Source organism: Nelumbo lutea, chromosome 1 (assembly GCF_056320005.1).
Source record: "Nelumbo lutea isolate HS-2025 chromosome 1, American lotus-T2T, whole genome shotgun sequence".
Taxonomy (NCBI): domain Eukaryota; kingdom Viridiplantae; phylum Streptophyta; class Magnoliopsida; order Proteales; family Nelumbonaceae; genus Nelumbo; species Nelumbo lutea.
In genome coordinates this window covers 154,281,322-154,299,983 of record NC_142684.1, presented here as the reverse complement: position 1 = coordinate 154,299,983, position 18,662 = coordinate 154,281,322, and the positions used below count along the sequence as shown (strand labels likewise).

The 18,662-nt window shown below is 36.6% G+C and overlaps 1 protein-coding gene across 5 annotated transcripts in view; it reads right to left on the bottom strand.

The window, feature by feature from the left end:
- Positions 1 to 5,917: 5,917 nt before the first annotated feature.
- Positions 5,918 to 18,662, bottom strand: part of LOC148878521 (E3 ubiquitin-protein ligase UPL1-like) — a 46,434-nt gene continuing 33,689 nt past the window's right edge. For 3 of the 5 annotated variants that reach the window (XM_088955906.1, XM_088955920.1, XM_088955915.1), the window contains 3 exons: positions 8,328 to 8,434; positions 8,044 to 8,213; positions 5,918 to 6,618 (listed from right to left, as the gene is read on the bottom strand). In XM_088955906.1, the coding sequence (XP_088812032.1) occupies positions 8,111 to 8,213; positions 8,328 to 8,434 (210 nt within the window). In that variant the 3' untranslated portion in view covers positions 5,918 to 6,618; positions 8,044 to 8,110. The remainder of the gene's footprint in view (positions 6,619 to 8,043; positions 8,214 to 8,327; positions 8,435 to 18,662) is intronic. The other 2 variants (XM_088955909.1, XM_088955911.1) reach the window with 2 other exon arrangements.

The window sequence follows — 18,662 nt, the reverse complement described above, 5'->3', positions numbered from 1 at the left end:
ATCAAACACCATTAGTCTGTTCTATCATTATCCTTGGATGCCGAATTTGGAGGCAGATGCTAATGTTGCCAATACGGAATGTCAAATGCAGCCTCAATCGTCTTATATATATATATATATAGAGAGAGAGAGAGATAGATATAAGGGCTAGACACCGGCAGGTAGCACATCCCTTGTAACTCATTTGATGGCGTTTTCACCCCATGGCGTCATATTTGCCTCAATGAAAGTGGATTAGAAACTAAAATTTGGACTATTCTCTAATATATATATATAGATATAATAAATTTGTACGTGCTTTGTACATGGCAATTTTAGATGATGAAGATAGTAATATACATCCAAATTATTTTAAATTTTGCATATATTTCTTTGTGTATAAAATAATTTTATATTATAGATGCCCCAAATGTTTTCTACAAATATTTTGTATTTTTTGTATTCTTATCTTTCTTTAATTTTTATTATTTAATTATGACGTCATGGATTAACCCATTTGACCCAGATGGTTTACCTTACCCACCACCTAGACAAAAACACAATTTCATTTTTTGGTTCAATATTGAAAAAAAAATTATGATTTATATTGTTAAAAGTATTGGATATAGATCTAATTGCATAATTTATTGGTGAGAAAATATCTTAAATATATCATTTTATGAGAGATAATGGATGTTAGTACCTCAAATACATGACTTAATGAGAGGGATTTGAATGAGGTGAAAAATAATAGTTCAATTTACATTTTTACCCTCACAATTAAAAAGGGATAAATTCAAATTTACATTTTTATATTTCCATGTGTATAAAAATAATTCTTATTTATGACACTTGTTTTTGTTTCACCCAAATATACAATATTAGAGAGAAATGCACCCAAATGTTTTATTCATTTGCAAAATTTATGTATTTTTTCATTTTTTTGAATTTTTATTATTTAATTATGACATCAAATATTGACATATTTGACCTAAATCTTAAACTGTTGACCTAGACCAAATAGGAAATCAATTTCATTTTTTTGTTGGTTTTAAAATTTGTATTTCATTTGCATTATCAATGAAAATTTTGTTTTGACACTTTTTTTCATTAATATGATTAATATAAAATATTAAAGAAATTGCCCATTTTTTCTACATCTTTTATTTAAATATGACATCATGGATTCACCTAATTGGCCTAGATGGTTGAATTGGCTTACCCACCACTCAGATGGAAGAATGGTTTCATTATTTTTTGTTAATTTGAAAAAAAGGTAAATTACTAAAACCTCCTCAGAAGTTTATAACCGTTGCTGAAATCCCCCCTAAAGTTTGGTGCACAGTTGCAAGTAGACCCCCCCCCCCTCTTAGAATCCTCTAACAAGATGCACACAAATATCCAAAATATCCATGTAGTTATTATTGAAGCTAGTTTTTGCATAACAAACAATACAAACTTTAAATAACAAAAAAAGTTTAAAATTGCAACTTTACCTTTGAGGGATTGGAAGGGTTTGAGGTAGGGGTGGCCATGAGTCGAGCTGCTCATGAGTTGTTCGAACTTGGCTCGACTCAGTCTAAACCGAGCTTCAAGCCGAACTCAAGCCTAATATATAGGCTAGTTTGCTAGTCGAGCCAAGCTCGAGCTTAATAAAGCTCGGCTCTGTGAGGCTCGCTAGCCTAATCAAGTACGTGTACATAGGGTGTCACCTTGCCTCGGCACCTTGGCTACTAAGGGAGACATCGGCTCAACACCTCGGCCACTAAGGGAGACGTAAGCTCAACACCTTGACAATTGAGGGAGACCTCAGCTTGGGACTTCAACAACTAAGGGAGATCGACCTTAGCTCAGCACCTTGACTGCTAGGGAAAGTTTAGCTCAACACTTAAGTAACTGAGGAAGACCTTGGCTCAGCACCTTGGCTGTGAAGGAGACCTCAGCTCGGCACTTTAGTAGTTGAGGGAGACTTTCAATCAAAGGTAGTCAAGCTCGAGCCAATCCGAGCTTGAACTTCTAAGATTTTGACTTGAGCTCAAGCCTCTAATTCGAATTAAGCTCGAGCTTGAACCTGATAGTTTATGAGCGAGTCGAACTCGAATAGCTAGATATTCAGCTCGGCCCAACTCAAATCCACCCCTAGTTTGGGGCATTGATTGATATGAAAGAAAAACTTGGAAAATTAACATTTTAGCCAAAGCAACTACATGGTTATACTTGCAACTATGTTAAAGTTCAAGAGAAGTGATTGCAATTACCAAACTTTAGGGGATGTTTTCAACAATGGTTAGAAACTTCAGGGGACATTATAGCATTATACCCTTTAAAAACATGGGTTTCATATTGTTAAAAACTATTTTTGTATTTGATAAAGATTTAATGTGAGAGAATGTGAGTTAATACATTAAGTATAAAACATAATGAGAGGGAATTAAATAAGGTGAAAATTATAAATGATATTACATTATTAACTCTTAGAATTAAAGAGGGACTAAATTAAAAAATAGGGGTAGTTTAGTAAAGCTCTACACCCTCATTGGTACTTTTAATAGTATAAATAAATATACTATGTGTACGTTTGTATGTATATATGTATGTACATACGTATGTATGTATAAAATAAAAATAAATATGCACAAAAATTCTGACTTTACGTGGAAATTTTAAATTACAATAAAAATTATTATCATTAAATTTTGTATTCTATTTCCAACATAAGTAAAAATAAATTTTATTTTAACAACTATTTTCATTTAATATGATGAATATATAACATTAGAAATGTTCTCAAATGTTTTAGACAACATTCTATACTTTATTATTTTTGTGTTTTATCTTTTTAAATTATTTATTATTCAATTATGACACCATGATTTTATTTGAAAAGTTGGATAATTGACCCACCATCTAGGTAGGAAAATAGCTTTACTTTTAGATCAATTTTAAATTATATATGTCATCTACATTATATAAATAATTTTTACTTATTACACTTAATCTTTGTTTGATATAATTAATATTAGAAATGTGTACAATTTTTTATATTTTTTATATTATTTTGATTGTTTGTACTTTTTTACTTTTTAAAGATTTATTATTTAACTATGACATCATAAGTTAATCCATTTGACCCAACCCATGACCCAAAAAGGAAAATAGTTTGGTTTTTAGATTTTTCTAGTTTTTTTTTGTAATTCTTTTTATTTTCTATTTTTTAAATTTTATTATTTGACTATGACATGATTTCATTTCTAGGTTGATTTTAGATTTGACGTTCCATTTTCATCATTAATAAAAACACTTCTTATATTTTATACTCATTTTATAAAATATATAAATAATTACAGAATTATATAATCTTAATTAATTTTTTATAAAAGAGGAAGAAAAGCCTAATGAAGCATAGATCTACCCCAGAAGTCCATATATACTACAAATATAAGAAAGTCTGTCCATTGAAAACCTAAAAAGACAAATTGAAGAAGTAAGTTTGTCTCCAATTGTGAAAGTATGAAAGTATGAAATCCAGCCGCTTGATTTCTTTCTCTCCAAATGTGAAAGTATGAAATCCAGAGGCCATTTTGTTGGCTTCTGTAAATTCATTAATAGCCCTCCTTGCGTTTTCCAAAGTCTTTGTTGGGTCATCATCAACATTTTGAAATATTCTTTTACATCTATTTTTCCAAGTACACCATAATAGGAAGCAAATTTTTTCCCATAAGTTTTTCCAAGTTTTATGAATTTTAACTCTTCTGCCCTCTAAAGCTAGGACATTATAGCATCATTGTTATTCATTAGAAATTGAGTAGCTTCCTCGATGGTCATCCAAATTTGCTTTGCCACTTGGCATTCCTTTAGGATATGGTCTGTGCTTTCTAGTTGGCCACAAAGGGGGCTCTCTCTATCAATTTCCATTGCTTTTTTTCTTGGTTGGGAGCTCATTTTCCACGGTTAGCCACATAAATAACTTGATTTGGGGCAGAATACAACTTTTCTTTATTCTTTTCCACATTTTTTATGCCATTACTCAAAAGAGCTATTTGCTATTAGGGTCTTGTACATTGATGTAATTGTAAACTTCCCTTGGATTCAAATTCCATTGGACTTTATCCTCCTCTTGGGTCTTAGGAATTAAGATGAGTTTTATTTCTCTTGGGACCCATCCCTCTATAGATTGCAGATTGGGTCTCCCATAGTTTGTCATTTACTTTCATGTTTAATATTTCCTCACCGTGAGATCCTCCGGGTTAACCTTGTTAATAATTGGGCCCCAATTTAGCCATCTATATCTTAATTATGTCCTTGTGATACAAGATACCTTTTCAAGCCCAAGATCCATTTTTATTGGGTTTCCAATAGGTCTTTATCCTTTATGTATTTTCTCCTTGTCCTTTCCCCATAAGAACTCAGCTTCGAAGCTTATTCAATGTTTTTAAATTTTAGTTATTAAAATAATTAATTTCTTATTAAAAATTAAAAAAAATCACTTAGACATATTGATGGATCAATAGATTTTATGGATTCTTCTTATAGTTCTCTCCGGACATCAAAACTATTTTAAATAAATTACTATTTATGATTTTTTAGGAAACCCATGAATCTATTATTACAGATTTACAAGCAAAAACATTGTAGATCTAACAATAAATCAATGTATCTTTCTATTTCAAACATAAATGACAAATCATTCCGCCAACACATGCTTTGTATCAAATTAAGACCTGCATTCATTTTCGAAAAGAAAAAAATTAAGACCTGCATTTGTTGAATGTGGCATATGCTGCCGGAATGACATGATACCGATAACCACCTAATCCGTTACCATGTTTGTGATACTGGTTGATCGGTTACAACTTTTTCTAGAATTATGTCTTTGAGTCTTTCCGATAAATCTCTCCCTTAAAATTATAGGGGGAAAGTTGGTCAATGATCCCATTGACCAAGAGTTTCATGTTCTTTTTTCAATTTTATGTGGGGATCAGGGAAAGTTTATTTTCCTGGGTATCCATCTCCTAGGTGGATAAATAACTTTCCCACCTAGGGGAAAAGTCACTAACACTTGAATGGGACAAAAATGCCCCTTTTAATAATGAATTATTATAGCTAAAATAGTCATTGTTTTATTTAACTGAAAAATAAAAGAAAATGGGTAAATGCACTTACCCGGGTAAATCTTTCCCAGGAAAAACTTATCCAGGCAACTGCATTTACCTAGGGAAGTAACTTACCGAAAAGAGAACAAGGCCTAAAATGCAGTTTGTTCCCAATATTGCTTCCAAACCTTTTAGAATTTTGTAATCTTTTTTGAATTTTTAAAAATTAAATTAAATATTAGGCTATTTGAGCTCACCCACAACCAAAGGGTTGGAAACAAAATAGGTCATCATAAAAATCCATTTGTGCTGTTGAGCACGTTTCTCCAACTTCTGCCCATTGAAAATCTTCAAAAAGAAAATTACAAAGTTCCGGACGATGCATCAACCTCCATTGGGTGTTTTACAAGTGACCTATTAACAGAATTAGCAGTTCTAAGTTCCAACTTTTAATCAGACATTCAAAAAAATGCACTGCAGCCATGAATTTGAACAAGATTTGATGCAACTCCAAATATAAACAGATAAATTTGGATTAAATCCACTGATGACATCGGCGTTATGGGCAATGATTAGCAGTAACCAATGACACACGTTCCTATAGGGCCATAGATTATCTTTTTGAGATCTTTGAATTATTTCCAGACTTTTATAGAAATCCAATTGGCTATTAATAACCTCATCAAAAGGACCATGTTGATAACGAAGATTTGTTCTATACAACTACAACATAACTTGATCAAGTAAACTGCACGAGAAACGACAGCCCATGCTGCTCACACAAACATGTTACATACACAACAGGTTCACAATTAGTGATTCATATGCTCTGTAACTTTCCCATGTACAAAATATAAAAAATATTCAAATTAAATCTCTAGTCTCTGGGAGTTTCAGGATATATTGCAAATATAATCAATGCAACTTGTACAGATTACAAAAAAAAAAAAAAAAGCGTGCCTGTACATGTCTTCATTAATCACTGTGTTAGCACCATTTGAATGGGTCCAAGTCCAACCAACATATAACATAGGATCTAATTTATCCAGAAAAATATGATTTCCAGGAAAGTTAATTTTTTTTTTTAAGGGCAAGACAAGACTATCAATCCACCAATTATTGATTTCACCAGCTGCCAACATCCACAATCTTAGTTACCAACCTTAAAAACCAAGGGTAACTGGAAGGAGAAAAAACCCCAGGGCGGACCAGAATGATCATCCAGAAGCCAATTCGCTGCAAGAAAGATATAAGAAATGAAGGGTAAACAGAAGTTTCCAGGGATTTACTCACAAAAAATATGCTTCCCAATCTGTTGAAATTGTGAAAAGCTTAACAAATCAGTCCCTGTGCTGTTGACATCGCCGTTAGTCATTTGATCCAAAGAAAACCATATTTACTCTTTAGAAACTATAGAAGCTTCCCACATTAAAACTTGTGGCACAGAAGCTTACGGACCAAAATTCTGAACTACATTTGCATTCTCTGCCTCAGAATTCCAGTATTACTAAATCATTTTCATTTGCCTGGATCAATAGCTTAATGTCTGCAGAAACCGGCACTTGCAGTTAGAAAATTAATTTATACATATATCATATATATGTAATCACCCATGTATTTGTAGACTTGTAGATAAATAGTCCAGGCAGAGCAATTCCATTCTCAAATTTCCAATGCCAAACTGAACAATTGCAAAATGCTATGCACAAAGAAACTAAAACATATATTCTGAAAAACTGCATTATGCAATCCAACAACACCAGACATCACAAACCTCTGATGCATATTTGCAGGCCCAGGCTTAGGCCAAGATAATCCTGTGCACAACTGTTGACCCAGGGAGACAAAGTGCCTAACCAGCCAAATAAAAAGCCAGGAAATACAAGCTAAGCAATTGCATTGGGAAATTTTTTTGAGAAAAGGTAATGAAGATTTCATATTGAAAATGTCAAATGCAACCCCAGACCATTTACATACCATGGTTAAATCATAAATTCAAACAACCCATAAAGTTCCTGGGACAACCCAAATGTCACCTCCAATAGGCTGGGCAAGTGCACTAAGGGCAGTAATGTACACCTCTATGTGTAGATAAGCAGAAGAAGAATAAGGATGAACAAATCTGTTATAAGGCAAAACTACATCAAAAGTGCCATGAGATCCACTGTCAAACACTTATGTGAATCCATCGACCATTAAACATGTAATGTTGAAAGTGGTGGTGGGGTGGTTAAAAAACGACAGAAGAGGAACCTGACATCATTGGAACACTAGATGGAAATTAAACACAGCAAGGAAACTCCTTGTTACTTTCAGATGGGAATACAGATCAGTAAACACTCTCCTTAGCAAAGGAAGGTTTAACGGGGAAACGGGGAACATCTGTACTTGAGGGGCGGGGGGGGGGCGGGACCTTGTAAACTCCAGAATATTTTGTAGGTGTTAGGGAGCAATGGCCAGCCTAAATTAAGAGGAAATCACCTATATAAATAGTGTTTTTTAACTTCGTAACCAATAAAATTGGCAACAGTGCCAATAAAAAAAATGAAATGTTGAAGCACATTATTATGAGGTCATATATAAGTTAAAAAAAAAAACAGTGCAGAAACTACCAAAACCCCTTTGCATGTGTCCTGGTTACATAACCAACGTATCATAACCAATAAAAACTGTGAATTCAGAAGGTGACACCAAAACATTTTTTCAGAGTCATCATCATCATCTAAGCCTTGTCCCAAATCCCAAGTATATGGGGTCAGCTACATGAATCCTGTATCTCCATTCTGTCCCATCAAATTATGGGCACTTAAATCATTTCTTATTATTTCCACCCACCCAAGTCCTTTATGGTAAAACATTTTTACCAGTCTCAAAAACAAATTAAACAGCCAAATGGTATACAAATATGCAAGTAATAAAAAGGATGATAATCACAAATTACTCCAGTTAAGGGAAAATATGAGTTCCTAACCTGTACACAGCAATTTAAAGGGAGGTTGCTGGCATCAGAGGACAAGATTGAGCTAAAGAGACTTAAATCAACCAAATCCAAAACCTTCACTGGCTTCATGAATGGCAAGCAACAAGCGTTCTTGAAGCTGTTCCTTGGAGGAGTACTCAGGAAGGTCTAGTTGGTTGAAGCTGAAGAGAAATATATTAAACATAAGTACCTTAGTAGTTAACAACCATTAGCTGTCACAAAACCAAGAATTATTTTATGTTTATATAGTTATTCAAGCCATTTTAAACACTAACCAGGTATGAGCCGATGGTAGCCTTTCTGGAGCACCATAGGCCTTGTGAATCTGAAAGCGTTGAGGACCAGAGATACCTTGAAGTGCTTTAAACCCCTCCAAAGGAACCTGAAAAATCACATCAAAGATGACTTTCTTAGTAGCTGTCACACATAGCTTGCACCCACCTTGACTAATTAAATGCTGAACGTGTCTGTTATCAGTTCTTAGCAAAGAAATAAAGATCAAAAGAATTGAATCATGCATTTGTTGAACTCATAAAATAAGGCATGGAATGAAAGGTACACATCAACATGGTTTAAAATGTCCCCCTTTTTATCAATAACAAAAACTTTATATAAGAAAAATCAACAATTACAGCATTCAAGGGGAGAGGTAAACTCTCTTAGCCCTCCCCAAAGACAACAAGCATACAAAATTACAAGCAATCCCACAAAGATTGAACCCTTCCCACCCCCTGTCTAGCTAGAGAATCAGCAAAGGAGTTAGCACTCCTTTTAACCCGCTGTAATCTCACTTCTAAGCCACTGGATAACCATTTGAACTTCTTTCCATGACATATTTCCATTTCCCTAATATTCCACATATTTACAAAATGCCCCTAAATTCCCTAATATTTCCACAACAGATTTCCATTTCCATGGCTATCGACACGAAATTTTACTGGAATCGACATATTCCACAGTGAACACTACCAGCAAGTACCATATGACTACAAGAGATAGTATTATAATCAAGGTTCAAAATTTCGCAACGTATCAGACCGTATCGGCCGATACGTATCGTTCTGTTTAATGCCTGATACATGGAACATATAGAAACCAACTGTCTCGTTCCTTTTCACCTGTATGGACCGATTCAAGACCATATCGGGCCATTTCGGGTCTGTATTGGCCAATATAGACCCAGTACGAGCCGATACTCTAATGTACCGATCGATACATTGCAAATTAATTACTCTCCCTCTCATTAATCTTCCTTTTATTGCTAATCCTTCTAATTAATTTCTTTCCCTCTCTCTCATTAATTACTCCTTCCCTCTCTCTCTCTTAATTTTAAGACAAGTTTGAATTTGAATTTTGAAATTGGCACGCCATTCTAATGCCTAATGCACATAATCTTAGGTGTAAAAGCTAAAAGTAGACATAAGAAGATTCGAACCTTGGTCACATGTTTACAATGCCCATGAGTCTACCACTACACCCAAATCAATTTTGGTGTTCAAATGTTATCCATTTTCATCCTTGAATAAATTTTTTCTTTTTAGTGGATGCTTATTGGGGTGATTATGGGTCAGTCACGCCTTATATTAAATAACATAAAATATACATATAATTTTTTTTTATGCATTATATATTTATATAATAGAAAATGTTATACATAATATATATTATAAGTGTCATATTATAATATATATATATATATATATTTATTTATTTATTTATTTATTTATTTAAAGATATGGATTGGGCCAAGCCTGAACATGAAACCCAACTCCAAACCTGGAATTTCTGAGTTGGGTTGGACCAAGATGATCACCCCAAGATGTTTGTCAATAAATGCTAAAATTGATTATTAAAATTTATATATTAACAAATATTAAGACAAATTATTTTGATTTTCTAAAAACCAAGGTATATATGCACACATTTTAGTTTTTCCATTATTTTTCAACAGTTACTGATTATATCCCGATATCTCATACTTCATGTGAACCATTAAAGTAAGGTTTTTAACTTATTTATGGTCATATATACCTTGTACTTTATTGTTATTACTATATTTTTTAGGATTTATTTGAGTTTCATAGCGTGTGCATATCCTAGTTTTTTGTCCATATCTATGCATATCCAAAGCACATCCCGGTACGTTTCTTAAAATTGCCTTTCCGATACACTTGTGTTTCCAATACTTCAAAACTTGATTATAATATAAGCTGGTGACAATATTGTAGATATGTGGAGTAGCAATGTTATTACCCGCCTAACTTACATGATTATCACTTTGAGACAGCTCAATATTCATTTCAAACATGAAGTTAAATATTAGTTTTTATTTCTGTAAAAGATTCTTTGGTTGATCTATTAGAACCATTTACATTTTCTCTGAGTTTAACTTTCCTTTAACTCATTCTATCATGTGGTTTTGAATCTTAAAGTTTACAAGACAACTTCAGAATGTTTTCTTTTGTGTATAACCTTAGTTTCTGAGCTTTGTTTAATGATTTGGAACAACAAAATAATTTAAAATGGTGTGTCAATGCTTCCTATATCATTTCATAAAATATCATTCTATATTTTTGCATATTTTATAGTGTTTCTACTATGTCTATAATTTTTACAATATTTCCATATGATATTTCTGACATTTCCGACATGTTTCCTATATCTTGATGACCAATATTTCCACCGGTATTGACATTTTAAACCTTGCACATCAGCCACACAATGCTCAAGCACAAGTAGAACTTGCTTATTATGCATAACCAAGACAAGGAAACCATCCCTTTCACAAACATAGATGCCGGGAAGTTTCAGGCAAGGGATGAAATTTCAGTATTATTCATAGGAAATAATAGAAAACTATTGCACAAAAAACTTTTTTAGAGTACATTTTTAAACACTCCTATGTATTGATCTTCATTTAACTGTAAACAACTCCTAGATGAAAATCTTGGAGATATTTTTAGAGTACTGATTTGGGCACATCCTATTTTTGAATGGACAGGGCACATCCTGGGTGGAAAACAAAGAAACCCTTTTTATTATGATGAAGATCAATACATAGGAGTGTTATGGAGTGGTAGCTCTCATGCTACCACTTTTGGACAATGATTACAGCTGTGCTTATCAAAAATGGGATGTGCCCAAATGACTCCTCTATTTTTAAATGGGCAGGCACCAAGTAGCTCCCATGCTACCATACTGTAATAATTTTTTTTTTTTGAAGAAGGTAAAGAATACTTATCATTAAATAAAAAGAGCTGTACAATGAGATGCTGTACCAGTATGTGCCATTAGCCCCCCTCCCTGTCTCTGTTATGGACGCCTTCCTCGGGAAGGCGTACCATCGCCGCCGGCAGCAACAGGCACCTGACCCACCGCCAGCAGCAGCAATGATACAGTGATACTCATCCTACCCAGTTCGGCAACAGCAGCCTTATCTAGATTAGATTAGCTCATTTGCTTGTTCTTATCTCTTATCTTATCTTGTTAGTAGCTTATCAGATTAGGATTAGCTTATCTTATCCTTAGCAAGATAGAACTGGAAGTCTCCCTATTCAGCAAGGAGACTCCCTTTGATTAGGACTCTTGTAATCTCCTATTTAAGGAGACCCCATTATTGAATGAGATATCGAATATTCAGTTGAAGAAGTGAGTTAGGAGAGTTGGTGATCTCTTGAACAAATCACCAGAGGCGCCAAGATAGGTTCATCAAGAGCAGGAAGGAACAAGGGAAAACAGGAGGTTTTCCCCGTGGACTGACCTGTGATGAGATCCTATTCCCGGGCCCTCAACAGTCTCCCCCTCCCAAAAAAAAAAAAAAAATCCACCCCCAAATGGCCCACAGAACTGCCATAGGAATTGCTCACCAGAAAACTTTCCCTTTTCTGGACAAACCCAAGATGCCCCATTCTTGCAAAAGATCTTTAATAGAGAAGGGGAAGCACCAATGAAGATTGAGTGCCCTTGCGAAGTTCAAGAACCCACAACAGGAGTGAGCCATTGTATAACTTATTGGATAGAACAGTAGATTACAAGCATGCCTCCACCAATATAACCTTATATCAGTATAATGACCAGAATAGTTATGTTACTCATTTTTTTGAAGATAAAGAAAAATTTTATTAAACAAAAAGAAGATACAAGGAAAAGTGATAAGCAATCACCCAAGGAGAAAGAAACACCCAACAAAGATGAAACAAAACCAGCCAGCCCAAACCAACCCAACATGGCCAACCCCTATCAAAAAATACACATAAACAATACAAAAAAGGTCAGAAACAACCCCAATCATCAAAGAACAAAAACCGACACCCTTACATGACCCCAAGCACCCACACCCGTCACCCAACAAAAGACCCAAAACAAAAACCCAACCCCTAATTGACTCCAACTGAATCAGTCTTTTTGTTCGAATTTTGGATGCAAATTTCTTGTTGTCTTCTGACTACATTTTTTATGTTTTCTTACTATCTTGTTAGGTCCAATGCCAAACGGAGCTCCTTTTATCCTTGCAAATACCTTTGACGCTGCTATCTGCTGTTGACTTTTTCTATTCTTCTGAGGTCTGCATCTTGTAACTGTGTTTAAGGTTCCCATAGCTTCTTTCAATTTTCCAGCAAGTTTCTGACCTCTATCCAACCCCTCCACCCCTCCAATTCTTCTTCCTTTTCCTTGATTCCATTCTTGCATCCTCCAATCGGCTCTTTCATCCCTTGAATTACCAAATTACTTGAGTTACAGTCACCCACTAGGTCCTCTTTATTATCGTTCTCCCCATTTCTTTCTTCCATGGACCTAAATGCTTCCTTCACAAACTCCTCTCCACCTAAGAACAACCCAGACTTCTGCTGACTTCGACTTCCTTATTTATCACTTTTTCAATGTCACAATTCTCCTCTATCTTATGAACTTCATCTATCATCGGATCATCCTCAGTTTCCTCCCCAGAGCCCTCCCCCTCCGCTTTCTCCCCTCCCCCTTCTCTGTTTTCTTCTAAAGGAAAAGTTTATATCTTTCCTAGTATTAACCCCACCCCAACTCTTCCTTCCTACACCCCCGTTTCCCCCTCCCTCATTCCCTGCTCCTTTCCCCCCTTCTTTCTCCTTTACAATGCAATTATCCCCTTTTCCTCCACTGTCCCCTCCTAACTCTTCCTCTTCTCTACCATTCTAGCACTCCCCCTCAAGTTGAAGCACAGATGTCATATAGCTTCAACTTGATATAAATGTGACTCATTCTGTTCTTAAATTCTTTTTTTTTTATCAATAACAGAACCAATTTTATTAAAAGAAGAAATTTAGTACAAAGAAGGGGAAGGGATAAACACTCTTAGCTCTCCCCAAAAGGAAGATTACAGAACAGCCCAAAATAACTCATTCCTTCCCACCCCTTGTTTAGCAAGTGTATCAGCAACAGAATTTGCGTCTCTTTTGAGCCAATTACAAGACACCTCTACCCCTTGCAGAAAATTAACAGCTTTTCTCTTTTTGTGAATGTAGCACCACCATCCCTCTTCCTCCTTTTCTTGAAGCCAGCTAATTACAAGCTTTGAATCACCTTCTATCACCAACTACCTGATATTCAGCTCTTTAAACTTTTGGATTCCTTCCATAACAGCCACAATTTCAACTCTTAAGGGATCCCCTTCACCAATTGAGCCTGAGAATAGTGCAATGACATTTCCTTCTTTGTTCCTGAAAACTCCTCCAATGCCAGAAGGACCTGGATTACCTTCACTGCTGCCATCAAAATTAAGTTTAATGAAACCACTAAAGGGTGGGGACCACAATGGCCTAACCACCTCCTTAGGAGGAGCAGAATCAGCCACGTCCTTCCACATCCTCATCACCTCAATGCCAGGAACATCTCTGCAAATATCCAAGGACTTCACCCAATGCACTACCTTGATGGAGATAGCTTCAATGACAGCTTCTATACTTCTTGATTTTTCATGGAAAAGCCTTTGATTCCTCTCCTCCCAAATTGTCCAGCACACTGCTGCCCTTGTGCATCTCCACAGTAATCTTCCCCTCTTTTTTGACCAGCTTAGGAAGTTAAAAGCAAATGGGCTTTGTACACTAGGAGGAGAGTTCCACCTACAACCAAACAAAGAAAGGAACCATTCCCAAATTGAAGAAGAAAAAAGGGCAAGAAATTAATAAGTGATAGCAATTCTCACCATTAACTTTTGCAAAGGGAGCACAGTGAGGGGAAAGGCACCAATTGGGTCTTTTTCTTTGTAGTAGCTCACTAGTATTAATTCTTTCCAAAAATATTTCCCAGCACAAGCCACCCACCTTGAGAGGAATACGATCTCTTTGGAAGGAAAGGAAGGCCCTTGGTTTTCGCTTGAATGAGTAAGGGCTGTGTTTGACAGCTGTGCTTAGGTGGTTCGAACCAGTAGAGAGAAGGGAGAAAGAAGAAGAAGAAGAAGAAGAACAGTCGAATCTGGTAGCTAAACCCTATCAGTCAATCATAATTTAGATTAGCATCTAAGTAGTTGTACAAAGACTAAACTGCCCCCACTTAAGTATGGGACAGGAAGTCTCTATTAAAACTGCCACATAAGCACATAACTTAACAGAAATAAAATGACTAATATACCCTTATTCGGCTAGCTCTAACACTCCCCCTCAAGCTGGAGAATATATGTCATATAATCCCAGCTTGTTACATATGTAGTTTCACTCTCCCTGAGTTTAAACCTTTTGTAAACAAATCTGCCCATTGATCACCTGAGCCCACATGTTCTGTGCTTATCTCTCCAGTAAGGACCTTCTCCCTCACAAAGTGGCAATCAATCTCTATGTGCTTTGTTCTCTCATGAAAAACAGGGTTATATGAGATGTGGAGTGCAGCTTGATTGTCACAATACAATTTCATAGGTCTGTCCATGGAGAACCCGATTTCTTGTAGGAGATTCCTCATCCATACTAATTCACATGTAGTGTGTGCCATGGCTCTGTATTCGACTTCAACACTGCTCCTTGCCACAACCGTCTGCTTCTTACTCTTCCATGTCACAAGACTTCCTCCAAGAAATGTGCAGTAACCTGTAGTAGATCTTCTATCCCACACTGAGCCTGCCCAATCTGCATCTATATACCCAATTACCTCAAGTCTTCCTCCTGGTTTGTGCAATAACCCACAGCCTAGAGCTCCCTTTAGGTACCTTACAATTCTAAGAACTGCATCCCAATGAGGTATCCAAGGGTTTTGCATAAATTGGCTCACCACACTGACTGCAAAGGAGATGTCTGGTCTTGTGATAGTCAAATAGTTCAGCTTCCCCACTAATCATCTGTATCTTCCAGGATCATCAAATATTTCCCCTGTATCACTGCTTAATTTAGCATTTGGCTCCATGGGAGTTTCAGCCGGTTTTGCACCTAACAGTCAAGTTTCATCCAGCAGATCAAGAACATATTTTCTTTGGCACAGATTTACACCTTGTTTTGATCTGACAACTTCTATACCCAAGAAATACTTCAACATCCCAAGGTCTTTTGTTTGATAATGGTTTTGCAGAAAGACCTTTAGTTTATCAATCCCCAATTTGTCATTGTCAGTTATGACAATATCATCCACATAGACCACTAATAAAATCTTTCCGGCTTCTGAATCATAGCTGAACACTAAGTGGTTAACCTGACATTGTTTCATTCCAAAATTCTTCACCACTTCACTAAACTTCCCAAACCAAGCACGAGACGATTGTTTCAACCCATAAATTGCCTTTTTCAATCTGCACACCTTACCATCCTCCCCCTGAGCAACAAACCCAAGTGGTTGCTCTATATATACCTCCTCCATAAGGTCACCATAATGTCAAGTTGAAACAAGAGCCAATCATACATAACTGCTAGGGAAATTAAGACATGGGCAGAGCCAATCGTAGCCACTAGAGAAAAGGTCTCCATATAGTCCACCCCATACAACTATGTATAACCTTTAGCAACAAGTCTAGCCTTCAGACGCTCCACACTACCATACGGCAAGTATTTAACAGTATACACCCATTTACAACCCACAACATGCTTACCGGGAGGAAGAGTAGTGAGCTCCCACGTTTGAGTATGCTGAAGGGCAGAGAGTTCCTCTTCCATTGCCTACCGTCACCCAGGTGAGGTAAGAGCCTCCTGGACATTCTTAGGTATAGAAATAGATGACAACAGTGAAACAAACTGGCTATGTGAAGTGGAAAGGCAAGAGACTGGAACAAAATTGGAAATGGGATGGAAGGTACAACTACGTTTACCTTTATGTAAAGCAATGGAAAGATCAAGTCCTGAAGGTTCTGGAACAGGACCAACAATAGGATTCGCAGACAAGGTAGAAGCTGGAGGAGGAGCCGGTGTCTATCGATGAGTATACACGTGTCGGATCGGTGGTCGTTTAATATGGATCTGCACTGGAGGAGGTGAAGGGTCAGCCCCAACTGGAACAACCGGAACGGGATCACGGACTGAAAGAGGAAGAGGAAGCAAAGGTGGAGATACCAATACTTCAGGTCTCGAGAAGAAGGGGACAGACTCAAAAAATGTGACATCAGGACAGACATAGTACTTCCGAGTAATGGGATTGTAATACTTATACCATTTCTAGGTCCGAGAGTAGCCAAGAAAGACATACTTAATAGAGCGTACATCCAGCTTGTCTATCCCAAGACTCAGATTGTGAACAAAGCACACACAGCCAAAGACTCAAGGTGTTAATGGAAAGGGAAACACGGTGGGGAACAAGATAGAAAAGGGAGACCAACCATGAAGAATGGAGGGCATCTGATTAATAAGGAAACAAGCAGTAAGTACAACACCACTCCAAAATCATTTAGGAACACTCATATGATGAAGAATAGACCGAGCAGTTTCAAGAAGATGACGGTTCTTTCGTTCAACCACCCCATTTTGCTGAGGAGTGGGTGCACATGAACTTATGAAGTTTGATTAATGATGCCATGATGTTCTAAATACTATTGAAAGGAAGTAAGAAAGTACTCACGACCGTTATCTGAACGAAGAACTTTGATTAGAGCACCAAATTGTGTACGTATTTCAACATGGAATTTTTGAAAAATGGAAAATAATTCACTCATTTCTTTCATTAAATAAATCCATGTCATCTTTGAACAATCATCAATAAAAGTGACAAGATACTTGTAACCATTATAAGACTCTATTTTAATCGGGCCCCAAACATCTGAATGAACCAAAGCAAAAGAACTCAACATACGACTATCAACTCTAGGACTGAAGGGAACCCGACGATGTTTCCCATACTGACATGACTCACACTGTAAAGACGACAAATGACTCAAAGACGGAACCAGTATCTTGAGTGCCTTGAGAGATGGATATCCTAGTCGACAATGCCATTGTAGATGAGTGAGTGAAGTCTGAAGTGCAACTGACGATCCACCACCGTCAAGGTAATACAATCCACCGGCCTCATGCCCCCCACCAATCTTTTTCCCCGTCTTGAGATCTTGAAAAACACAAAATGAAGGGAAAAATGTAATAAAGCAATTAAGAGTCTTAGTTAATTTACTGACAGACATAAGATTGAATGAAAATTTAGGTACATATAGAACAGATGATAAAGAAAGAAAAGTCGTGTCAACATTACCAACACCACAGATGGGAGAAGATGAACTATTGGCAAGAGTAACAGTTTGAGATGTGGAAGTTTTAGAGAGGGAAGATAACACACTTAGAGTCCCGGTCATGTGATCAGAGGTTCCAGAGTCAATAATCCAGGGAGAGGGTTTGGACGACAGGCAAGCTATACCTGAGTGGGCAAGGGTGGCAGTAGTATGCTATGAGGTAGTTTGGAGGAACCATTCATACTCATCACGTGGTACACTCACCATCTCCTTCCCGGAAACAGATGTAGATGTGGAAGGAGTTAGATCTGCCTGTTGGTTATCACTGACATCAACCCCACTAGCTACTGCATGATTGGCCCATGTAGAAGGAGGGCCATGGAGATCATAACAGAAATTCACCAAATGTTCGTCCTTGCCACAATGGGTACACTTCCTAGCAGAGTTACTTTTTCCTTTACCACGGCCTCCCCCTAAGTCACGACCACCACCACAACCAAATATGGAACCACCACAACCTCCTCGGGAAGCATGTCCTCCCCCTCTAGTACCACGTCCACCTCCTCTAGCTATCACAAATGTTGATCTGTCAGACGGTGTGGAATTCTCTGTAGATCCCAAAGAAATCATGCAAAGCCATGCAAAAACTTCCTCAAGTGTAGGAAGAGTAGAGCCTCCCAATATTTGGGCCTTAATTGGTTCATACTCTGATTTTAACCCCACTAAGAACCTAGTGACATCCAGTTGCTCCCTCTATTGTTGTTGAACCTTAACATCTAGAGTGAGAGGATGATAAACATTGAGTTCCTTTTTGAGGTTCTTCATACTGGCATAGTACTCTTCTAGGGTTTTATTCCCTTGCTATAGATCAAAATACTCCTGATAGAGCTTATATACTCTTGTAGTATTATCCTGCCCAGAATAAAGCTTCTTGGCATGTTCTCATATGTCCTTAGCTGTGTCTAAGAACATAAAGTTGGCACTTATTTTGGGTTCCATACTATTCCAT